At 57.7% G+C, this 10,989-nt stretch overlaps 5 protein-coding genes across 5 annotated transcripts; 2 read left to right on the top strand and 3 right to left on the bottom strand.

The window, feature by feature from the left end:
* Nucleotides 1-267: 267 nt before the first annotated feature.
* ACO1O0_001328 (uncharacterized protein) lies at nucleotides 268-1,382 on the bottom strand (the record flags this gene model as incomplete). Its single annotated transcript, XM_083190815.1, has 3 exons — nucleotides 268-975; nucleotides 1,041-1,231; nucleotides 1,286-1,382. The coding sequence occupies 3 exons, from the start codon at nucleotides 1,380-1,382 to the stop codon at nucleotides 268-270; spliced, it is 996 nt and encodes a 331-aa protein (XP_083054674.1).
* Nucleotides 1,383-1,836: 454 nt separating this feature from the next.
* On the top strand, nucleotides 1,837-2,680 carry ACO1O0_001327 (thioredoxin-like protein; the record flags this gene model as incomplete). Its single annotated transcript, XM_083190814.1, has 3 exons — nucleotides 1,837-1,870; nucleotides 1,960-2,038; nucleotides 2,098-2,680. The coding sequence occupies 3 exons, from the start codon at nucleotides 1,837-1,839 to the stop codon at nucleotides 2,678-2,680; spliced, it is 696 nt and encodes a 231-aa protein (XP_083054673.1).
* Nucleotides 2,681-2,898: 218 nt separating this feature from the next.
* Nucleotides 2,899-3,950, bottom strand: ACO1O0_001326 (ubiquinol-cytochrome C chaperone family protein; the record flags this gene model as incomplete). The annotated part of the gene is made up of 2 exons (XM_083190813.1): nucleotides 2,899-3,470; nucleotides 3,545-3,950. 2 exons carry the CDS (start codon nucleotides 3,948-3,950, stop codon nucleotides 2,899-2,901), a joined length of 978 nt encoding a protein of 325 aa, XP_083054672.1.
* Nucleotides 3,951-5,320: 1,370 nt separating this feature from the next.
* On the bottom strand, nucleotides 5,321-6,732 carry CEM1 (thiolase-like protein; the record flags this gene model as incomplete). Its single annotated transcript, XM_083190812.1, has 3 exons — nucleotides 5,321-5,482; nucleotides 5,531-6,253; nucleotides 6,325-6,732. 3 exons carry the CDS (start codon nucleotides 6,730-6,732, stop codon nucleotides 5,321-5,323), a joined length of 1,293 nt encoding a protein of 430 aa, XP_083054671.1.
* Nucleotides 6,733-7,403: 671 nt separating this feature from the next.
* ACO1O0_001324 (OPT oligopeptide transporter protein-domain-containing protein) lies at nucleotides 7,404-10,146 on the top strand (the record flags this gene model as incomplete). Its single annotated transcript, XM_083190811.1, has 6 exons — nucleotides 7,404-8,163; nucleotides 8,219-8,558; nucleotides 8,618-8,836; nucleotides 8,890-9,085; nucleotides 9,142-9,347; nucleotides 9,414-10,146. 6 exons carry the CDS (start codon nucleotides 7,404-7,406, stop codon nucleotides 10,144-10,146), a joined length of 2,454 nt encoding a protein of 817 aa, XP_083054670.1.
* Between the last annotated feature and the right edge of the window lie 843 nt (nucleotides 10,147-10,989).

Below are 10,989 nucleotides of genomic sequence, written 5' to 3'. Positions count from 1 at the left end.
TGGCTGCTTGCAGAAGAAGACGAATAGGGCTTAGGGGAATGTACAGGGGAGGTGTGGGAAAGACTTGGGCGGTGATACTTGTGGCACGTTTATAACTTTTTTCTTTTTTTTGCTTTGTGCGGAGTTTTAGGATCGGCTGGCAAAGGGCAGGATTGGGGGTTTTCTGTGTATGCCCTGCGAAATACTACTATACAAGATATTGGCTTACACCTTGAGTCTAAGTACCCCTTCTGCCCCCCTCTCCCCCCCTTTTATGCCGTCTTATCATCACAGCTTCCCCTTGACCTTGTTCTCGTCCCTGGCGCTGCTATCATAGCGCCTCCCCTCATCGGCCTGCTCAGCCACAGTCAAGTCAGGCAGCTTGAGCGGCATGATGCGGCGGGGGTTCGACCCCGGGACGACATTATACTTGGAGAAGTCGGTGACGCCCTCGTGCTCGCGGAGGAAGTCCTCATCGAGGAGCAGCTCGCCGTTGACGACGGCCGCGGGGGCGCGCAGGACGGCGAGGACGGCGTCGGAGAAGACGGAGGCGTGGCGCAGGTCGGCGGCCTCGGCAGGGTTCGAGGTGGTGAAGTGCGCGGTGGCGGCGGACTCGACGGCGACGGCGGGCCACAGGCTGGTGATGGCGAGGCGGCCGCGCAGGGCGTCGTCGCGGTCGACGTCGACGGCCAGGCCCTTGGTCAGGACGCTCATGGCGACCTTGCCCATGGCGTAGGCGGTCTTGCCGCGGAAGAAGCGGCTGTAGATGGGGGGGCTGACGACGATGATGCGGGAGGAAGTAGAAGAGGAAGAGGAGGAGGAGGAGGAGGAGGAGGAGGAGGAGAGGAGGTGTGGCAGGGCAGCCTGGACGGTGGCGTAGAGGCCCTCGGGGTTGACGCGCTGCATGAGCTGGAAGCGCTTCAGGGGCGTGGCCGGGACGGGGGCCCAGTGGATGGCGCCCGAGTTGTAGACGAGGGCATCGAGGCGGCCGTAGGTCTGGGTTGGTGTGTTGGTGGTGATGCTGTACTGGGGAGGGGGAGGTCAGGGAAGGGGTGCCTTACAGAGATGGTCTTGGTCAGGAGGTCCTGGATGCTCTCTGGGTAGCGGACGTCGACCTGGATGGCGGTTGCGTGGCCGCCAGAGGCCGTGATCTCGTTGGCGACGGTGGTGATGGTGGAGGCTGGCGAGTTGGGGTCAGGGGAGACGGGGATGGGCTTGGAAGGGTCGCTGATGGTTTTGGCAGCGACGACGACTGAGATCTGTCAGGCATGCACTACATGATTACTCTGCTGATACATATACGCACCGGCGTAGCCGTTGCTGGCGAGGTCGACGGCGATCTGGCGACCGATGCCACGGGAGGCGCCGACAACGAGGGCAACGGGCTTCTTCTGGGAGGACATGGCGAGGTGAGTTGGATGAGATGGAATGAGAGAAGATGAGTGGGGGTGAGGTTTTAGACCAGGAACATGAAGTCAGCCACAGAGTCGACCACGGCCCTGTAAGCCAGTCCTCCGTCTCGTGATGGGCTGGAGTCGGCGATTCGGTGTGTCGTATTGCCATGCAGCGTGTCGCATCAAAGACGGTGGACCGAATACGGGGGTGGACCTCGGCATCCGGGGAAGGACCCACTTTAGCTCCGGCTGATGACAAACATCGATAGCACTAAATATATGATGGCAACTATCCGTGCTAACTATCCGTGCTAACTATCCGTGCTAACTAATGCCAAAGACATCAATCATATGACAACATCTCCTACATGTATTGCGCAAGCGCCTGTTCACAGCAGTGACATCCACAGTTACCAACAGATCCACCACCCTCAATTCCGGGGTATCTGACGCAATTACCACAATGGGAGGCCGCATCGACTGCTATCTGGACATTGGTGAGCTTGTTGTTTCCCCTAGCCTCACTCTCCCAACCCTAACCCTCAACCTCCATCTGGATCTCATCAACTGACCTCTTGTCTGCAAGCGTCCTTCTTCAGCTATGTTGCCTTTGCCGACCTGCTCCCCAACCTGGACAAGCTCGAGGCTCATGGCGTACAAGTCGAGTATGTACTCTAACCCGCATGGCCCTGTCAATTGAATGCCCAGATGCTCAACCCGTCAGATTCCACCCGACCCTGATCGCCGGCATCAACAACTTGTCGGGAAACAAACCACCATGGATGCTCCCTGCCAAGGCCAGATACCTACCCATAGACACCAAGCGCGCCACTGAGCGCGTTGGACTCCATGGTCTGGCCACCCCCAAGGACTTCATGGCCATGAGCCTCACCATCTCGCCCCTCCGCGCCCTGCACTACATCAAGGCCAACTACCCCAAGTCCGTCTTCCTCGCCGCCTTCGAGTACATGTTCCGCTGCCAGTGGATGCCTCCCCACTCCAACCTCACCAAGGACGACGTCCTGGCTTCTGTCCTGGCCGACGCCACCGACGCCAAGGGCACCAAGCTGTTCACCAGCGACGATGTCGCCGCCATCATGAAGGGCAGGGATGGCATGAAGGCCGCCGTCAAGGACGCCACCCAGAAGGCTGTCGACCTCGGTGCCTTTGGCGCCCCCTGGTTCTGGGTCACCAACGCCCAGGGCGAGGGGCAGCCCTTCTTTGGCAGTGACCGCTTCAACCACATCTACCGCCATCTGGGCATCCCCTTCCAGGACATTGCCATCCTGCCCCCGTCCAAGCTGTGATACTGTGTGCGGTACCTGGTAGTAGTCGCCAAAGAGTTCTCAAATATCACATTTTCCACCCCCACTCCCCATCTATATAAATGATATGATACATGTCCGTACTGGTACAAGAGGAGTTTGTTGAAATAATACAGCGCCGTACTCTGCATGTACACACTCGCGACTTCGTATTCGCTGCGCTCTCTGCCGCAGGCCCCTTCTTCGCCCGGCCTGGCTATCTAGACCTTGCCCTTCTCCCCAGCCTTCGAGCCTCCACCCGTGGTCGCCGTGGTCGCCGCGGCCACCGCGGCCGCCGACTCCTGCTGCTCCGCCTTGGTCGCCTTCTCCATGCCCGTCCAGAAGCTCTCCACCGGCAGCTCCAGGATGCCCCCCGCGCGCGACGCAAACGACATGTCCGACGTGCCCTCCAGCGCCTTGAGGCACGCGCGCATCCACCCGACGATGGCGGCCAGCGCGCGCGGGTCCACGTCGGGCGAGCCCTTGAACAGATTGCGCCACACGGCGCTGGCCAGCACGGCGTCCCCCCGCACGAGCCCCTCGTCGTACGCGACCAGCAGGCCGCGCCACTGCACGAAGATGTCCTTGAGGTACCGCTGCCGCAGCGCGCTCGACGTGATGCTGTGGTCCACGTGCATCTTCTTCTCCGCCTCGAAGAAGAAGTGGTCCACCAGCTGCTGCCGCCAGTTGGCGTACGTGTCGCGGTCGAAGCACCGGATCCGCGCGTTGAGCAGGTACAGGTGCAGCATCGTGACGTGCGACCACGTGCTGAACGTCGGCGGGAGCTTGAAGACTACGATTTTTTTTTCCCAGGTCAGTTCGTGCACCATCTTTTGCATACATCGGTGTTTGAATGGTTGAACGTACGCTTGTGCCAGACGTCCCGCGTGCCCGTCGAGTGGCCCACCTCCTCGCCGTCCTCCAGCTTGGCCACCCTGTCCTTCTTGCGCTCCGCGTCGGTGATGCGGTAGTCGGCCGCCTCGCCGCAGACCTTGTACAGCCGCTCCGTCGCGCCCACCACAAAGTACGCGCCCTTGGGACCCCGGGCCAGTGGGTTCGTCATGGCCCGGGGGGCCGAGCTGCTGAGCCCGCGGGTCTGCGCGCCGGCCCTTCCGCTGGGGGCTGGCTTGTTATTGCTGCTGGTGCTCCCGTTGCCGGTGAGGGTCGTGAGGGTCCGTTTCGGGAGGCCCGTCGTCGGAGCAGGCGCCCGCGATGCGCGGACGGCAGCGCGGACGAGCAGGCGTGCCTGGGATCGGCAGCTCTCGCAGGCCATTGTGTGGGATGTCAATTAGATGGTGATGGCCGAGTTGTCGTGGGAATGCGTTGAGGCCAGGCCAGGCAGCCAGTCGCCGAGGGGATCGAGGTATTATGGGTGAGTAGGGATTGCGTTTGGGCCGGTCTTTTATCTTCGCGTCATGACCATGGCCTCAAAATGCATGACCCTGCGACTGAGAAATTCCACATTCGTGACCCGCGGTTTTGGCAACCCCGGCTGAACGTCGGCCACTGGCTGTGTCAGGTTTCCCTTGGCTCACCCCGCTAAAGGGATATTACCTGGTAAGGTAAGTACACAAAGGGGTGCTTTCAGCTTGTCTTGTCCCAACTCATCACCCAACTTCTTTCTCGTGAATGCGCCTCCTGAATTTAACACCTCTCGCGCCACCAAAAGCTCACTCTCCCAGAGACATGGCCGTGATATCCGCCCCAGAGATTCCCCCAGAGCTTTGTGGGTCCTTCCGTAAGCAGGGTCGTCCATATCTTCCGGCTGCGCAGGGAGGTCGAGGCTATGGTTCATGTACGGAACCTAACCTCTATTCCTATGCCCCGAATCAAAGATGCGCATCTCGACGGAGTAGACGACGAAACGAGTTGGATTCTGATGAAGTGGGTCCCTGGAAAACAGCTCGACGAGGCCTGGCCGACTCTGGACGAGAGTGCCAGAGCCCGGACCATCAACGAGCTCAAGTCCTACCTAGAACATAAGAAGGCTTTATTTGCCTCCGGTGCCGGCCATGGTGGATTAACATCGTAAGTCTAATAGGCGCCCAGAAGAGATTATGTCGATATGCATTCGAAGATGTTCTAAGGTTGTCTGCTGTCAAAATTTGTAAAAGATGGCCTGCTCACGTCGCCGCTTGGGGTGCCTAGCGTTACTGAGGACCATCACCTGGCTCACTACCAGTACGCATAGGGATCTTGGATCACACTGTGGTCCAAGACCGGATCTCAAGTTCTACTCCGGGAACTTTCCCTGCTGCTAGTACTCAGAGGTCTACCCTGCCATTCGGTAGCAAAAAAAGGAGATACCATCATAATGATACACATATTCGTACCCATATTCATATATATAGCGTATTTTGTGATATATATGCATTCATATACGCAATTTTTATGTGCATATATATGATCAGTTGGTGATTATCATGTCATGTTTAGCTTCTACTCCGTATTATCCGTACACATAGATATTATATTGTACGTACGTACGTCCCTTGGCAAGAGTTAGTTATTTGGTGCCTCATTCTTTTGGTTGACCGCTTGTCTGTCACAGAATCATCAGCCTCGATGGAGACGTGGGCCATTCTACCGGCATTTCAATATAATACAGTGCTATACATTATAGTGGTACAATATGGCTGTGCCTTATCCAATCTTTGAAAACACTAGGGTGCTATTTGTCCCCCCAAACCCAAAGCTGTTCGACAGGGCCGTTTCGATCCTCTTCTCCTGTGCCTCGAGCGGTACAAAATTGAAGCTAGCACCAACGTCTGGCTCTTCTAGATTCAAAGTCGCCGGGGTCACTCCCTGCATCGCTGTTAGCTCAGGAACCGCAGATCACATGCCTGTGCTCACCTCATGGATGGCTAATATCGAGAATAGGGCCTCGATAGCCCCGGCCGCACCCAGAAGGTGACCCATGGCTCCCTTGGTGCTGCTGACTGTGACCTGGGACTCTTCGGACACCCCGTCGTCGCCCAGCATCAGTCTCCGGATCGCAAGCGCCTCGGCAACGTCGCCAACCTGAGTCCCGGTGCCGTGGGCGTTGATATAATCCACCTCGGACGGCTTGACGCCAGCATTCTTCAAGGCCCTCTTCATGGCCAGGTACGCCCCGTGGCCATCCTCCCGCGGCGCCGTCATGTGGTACGCGTCCCCGCTGCACCCGTAGCCCCTGACCTCGGCGTAGATACGCGCGCCCCGGGCCCTAGCGTGCTCGAGCTCCTCGAGGATGCACACCGCCGCGCCCTCGCCCACGACGAACCCGTCGCGCCGGCGGTCAAACGGTCGGCAGCTGGCGTGCGGGGCGTCGTTGTACGCCGTGGATAGGGACCGCGCCCTGCCAAAGCCGGCAAACGTGAGCGGGTGGATGCACGACTCGGAGCCGCCGGCGACCATGACGTCGGCGTCGCCCATGGCGATGAATCGCGAGGCGTCGCCGATGGAGTGCGCGCCCGTCGTGCAGGCGGTCGTGGCGGCGTGGTTGGGGCCCTGGAAGCCGTACTTCATGGAGATGTGCCCCGCGGCCATGTTGATGAGGATTTTGGGGACAAAGAGCGGCGACACCTTCTTGTAACCCTGCGAAAACTGTGTGAGCACCTACTTGTAGATGAAATGGATGGATGGATAGCCGCTATATATCAACATACCCCTGCCTGATGAGCCAAGCTGGTCTCGTACATCTCCTCCAGGTTGCCGATGCCGCTGCCCAGACAGACACCAGTGGCCTCCCTAACCTCCCCAGACGCATCCTCGAGCCCCGCGTCCCGGAGCGCCATCTCGCCGGCCGCGACGGCGTACTGCGCAAACTTGGACATGCGACGCACCTCGCCCGCGCCCAGCCACTGCGCGGCGTCCCAGCGACCCTCCTCCTCCTTGCCCTCGGGGATGAGCCCTGCCACAGTGCTAGTCAGCCCCTTCCACCGGTCGGCGGGCTGCTGCTGGCTGAGAAGACTGACGATGCCAGACTCGCCGGCCAGCAGCCTCGTCCAGGTGCGCCGGATGCCAACTCCGAGGGGCGTGATGGCCCCTAGGCCGGTCACGACTACGCGACGCATAGTCTTTCCATAGCCGACAGGAAGGTCAGGCTTGATCTGGTCGCATATGCCGGCGTCGATGAAACGACGTCTTTGGTGGTGAATTTGGGGATTATGGAAGTGAAGCAAGCTCGAAAGTCAAGGACTAGCAAAAATAAAATAGCATTAGTTGTTGACACTGTGCCATTGGTGTGATAAGGGGAGTCATGACACAGTGCGCCGATCCCCAGCCTCTATCGCGCCTGGAGCCCATCAAACCACGCTGCCACGGACATCATCCACTCTGTCAGCATGTCATGAAACCCTTCACAGCTCAACTCTAATGTTAACATAAACTCAAACAGCGTTACAGCATTCCCCCCCCCTCACGCATCCCACAATGTCCTTGGCATCTTCATAGCACCTATAAGTATTTGTCAATGCGCACCCGCCAGCCGCTGCTCAATAGGAACGTCAAAAGGACACCTGGTGGCTTCCGCCTCGGCTGCGGTACGAGGCGCAACGAACTCACAGCATCACTTGCTGCAAAAAGCCATTAGAATACCTGGTAATTGGATACCGGAGCAGTCTTTCAAGCTTATTTTAACCCCAGTTCATAAGAAAAGCGTCTTCCTACATGCTTATCAGCGCGACTAGAACCTAGAGGCTACGATCCGAGACAGTTAGCTGAGACAGCGTTAGCCTGGAGAGCCATGAGTTCCAGCAGGAGGAGAGACTCCATGTCCAACGCCGAGGCGACGGGCCTAGAAATGGACGACCATCCTGTTTCCCGGCTGTCCGGCACTCACGACAGACCCGATTCGCTCGACGATGAGCTCAAGCTTGGGGCATCTGAACTGGCGGCCGCGGGAGCACGGAATGATGAGGAAGACCAGGGGTCAGAGTATGAGCTCCTTCTGGATCCTAATCTCCCCGAGGAGTACGAAGCCAGACATCGGCCCCATCCCGAAGAGGGGCCTGAAGGGGCCGAACCCAAGCCCGAGGAAGAGGACTCGCCCTACCCCGAGGTCCGCGCTGCGGTCAGGAACCACGACGAGGATGTGCCATGCAACACGGTCAGAGCCTGGACCATTGGCCTGTCTCTGGTTGTTGTCGGAGCTTCGGCCAATACCCTATTCTCTCTCCGGCAGCCCTCCATTTCCATCGGGCCTCTCATTGCCCAGATCATCTCGTGGCCGCTGGGCCATTGCTGGGCTAGATTTGTCCCCGACAAGAGCATCACCGCTTTTGGGAGGACGGTGTCGCTGAATCCCGGGCCCTTCAATATCAAGGAGCACGCCATTATTGTTGTCATGGCAGGCGTGTCGTTCTCGGTTGCGTATGCCACCGACATCATCCTTGCCCAGCTCGTCTTTTACAAGCAAAACTTTGGCACGGGCTTCCAGCTCCTCCTCACCATCTCGACGCAGTCCCTGGGGTATGGAATCGCGGGCATGATGCGCCGCTTTCTGGGTAAGTACCAGCTGTCCAAAAAATCCTAGCGCGAGGACCGCTGACAGCCACCAAGTCTACCCAGCTTCCATGATATGGCCGGGCAATTTGGCCGCCGTGACCTTGCTCAACGCTATGCACGAGACAAACGAGGTCAGGGACCCCACCATCCTTGGAGGCTCGATGCCCCGGTACAAGTGGTTCGGCATCGTTACCGCATGTGCCTTCGTATACTACTTCATCCCCGGCTTCCTCGTCCAATGTCTCAGCATCTTTGCTTTTGTCACATGGATGGCACCACGGAACCCGGTTGTAAATCAGCTTTTTGGTGGCCAGACCGGTCTATCCCTCATCCCAATTACCTTTGACTGGGCACAGGTTTCTGGCTACATTGGATCACCGCTCATTCCGCCATGGTATTAAGTCTTGCACGCGTTCTGGCTTGTCGGTCTATTTGTGGTAACCAGTGAATTAGGCACGCCATTGCCAACACGCTCTTCGGCGTCGTCCTCTTCTTCATCATCCTCTCCGGGGTCCTCCATTTTAATGGGGCCTGGTATGGCGAGTTTCTCCCTATGAGCGACTCGAACACCTACGACAACCGAGGCAACCCCTACAACACGACCCGCATTCTCACGCCCGACTTTAGGCTCGACGAAGAGGCGTACAAGAACTACTCCCCACTGTTCCTCAGGTACGCTCAAATCTGCACTGCCGCCAAGGAAAGTTGTGGGCTGACATAGCCAGCACAACATTTGCCATGTCATACGGGCTGTCTTTTGCGGCCATCTCATCGCTGATTGTGTACACGTACCTCCACAATCGCAAACAAATCTGGAAGCAATACCGCAACAGCACAACGGAGAAACCGGATATCCACATGAAACTAATGCGGAAGTATAAGGAAGCCCCCACATGGTGGTACATGTCACTTTTTGGCGTTGTGAGTTGCGGAGTCCTCGTGTTTTCCCCGTCGTAATCTCACACGTTGGTCCTTAGATGCTCGTGCTCGGATTCGTAACCGTGCTTGCATATCCTACCAACCTCACATGGTGGGCCTTTTTGCTGGCAGTGGCCATCGCTTTTGGATTCTCGCTCCCCATTGGCATCATTGAGGCCATCACAAACAACCGGATTGGCTTAAACGTTCTGACAGAGTTCGTCTACGGCTACGTCCAACCAGGTCGACCCCTGGCCCTCATGATGTAAGACGAGTGAACCCTAACAAAAGGATATTAAAACCCATCACGATTAACGCTGTGCACTACTAGTTTCAAGACGTTTGGATACGTCACCATGTCTCAGGCGCTCAGCTTCGTGTCTGATCTCAAGTTTGGGCACTACATGAAAATCCCGCCAAGGACCATGTTCCTTGCACAAGTCGTCGCCACCACATTCTCGTGCTTCATCCAGATCGCAGTCCTCAATTTTGCGCTGGACAACATCAAGGGGGTATGCGAGCCTGACCAACCGGATCATTTCACGTGCCCCGGTGGCAGGGTCTTCTTCGCTGCATCGGTGATCTGGGGTCTCATCGGGCCGGACCGCATGTTCTCCCCCGGGCGCATCTACGCGGGGCTGTTTGCCTTCTTCGTCGTCGGCGCCGTCGTCCCCGTCGCCATCTACTTTGCGGCCAGGCGGTGGCCCAGGTCGCCCGTGCGGTACGCCATGGCGCCCCTCATCTTTGGCGGTGCGGGCGCCATCCCGCCCGCCACGCCCCTCAACTACCTGTCGTGGGGCATCGTGGGCTTCGTCTTCCAGTTTTGGATCAAGAAGAGGCACTTTGCGTGGTGGGGGCGGCTCAACTTCCTCACCTCGTCCGGGCTGGACCTGGGGCTCGCGCTGGCGACGCTCTTCATCTTCTTCGCCTTCACCATGCACGATATCGAGCCGCCCAAGTGGTGGGGGAACGACATTGTGGGGACGACCATGGATGTGCAGGGCACGGCGGTGCAGATGAGGATCTTTGACCAGGGCAAGAAGTTTGGGCCTGAGACGTGGTAGTACTCGTAGTGGTTGACCGGCTTTGATCGGGTAGCAGTATTGACATTTTATGTTTTCTTTTGCAAATACTATCCAAGGATCCAAGGTACATACCAGTAATTTTGTTTATATCATCTCTCAGGGATCTCTTGGCTGAGCCTCCAGGCGTGACCTGGTCCCCCAACCAATCACTGCAGTTTCCCAAGATGTGACAAGGTTGGACGAGGCTGTGATGCAGAGGGCGGGAAAAAAGTTGGCGGCTACGAATCGTAGCTTCGGATGGGGATATCCTTTGCGAGGCACATGGAAATTTTGCTCGCCGGCGATGAGCGATTGGCTATGAGCGGCTGAAGGGGGGTTGTCTCATTTCGGCCGAATCACACTGGGAAAGGCTCCGGGCAAAAGACAGACGACGTCAGAATGGGAGGAGGGCATCGTCATGGCGCATGGAGGCTTTCAGCCTTGGATGCGGCCCGTTGACTGTAACCGCATCGATCAGTGTTGACAAAGAAATGGAAATTGGAGAAACGCGATGGAGATGGGCCAGGCAGGAGGCAGGGGGGAGGGGGGGGGGAAGAGACAATACGCATCTCTGCCACTGACATGCGTGGGGAATGCAGATAGTTCAGCGTCGTCAAGGTGCAGTCGTTGCCCCATCTGGAGTCATGGGGGCATGGAGTGTGGTTGATCTGTCCAAATAAGTACATATCCGTATCCTGCGCCCCAACATGCATCGCTGTGATGTGGCTTGCTTGCTGCGTCCGGGGGACCGGATTTAACATGTGAACTTGGATTTTTCCAATAGTGTTCAGCTGGTCCGACCAACTGACTGGCTGTGCAGGTTGGGGGCGAAGCTGTATTCGT

Source organism: Amphichorda felina (genome assembly GCF_050947745.1).
Source record: "Amphichorda felina strain 45539 chromosome Unknown scaffold_1, whole genome shotgun sequence".
Classification (NCBI taxonomy): Eukaryota; Fungi; Ascomycota; class Sordariomycetes; order Hypocreales; family Bionectriaceae; genus Amphichorda; species Amphichorda felina.
Note: the sequence above shows the minus strand (reverse complement) of the source record. Positions and strands in the feature narration are given on the sequence as shown.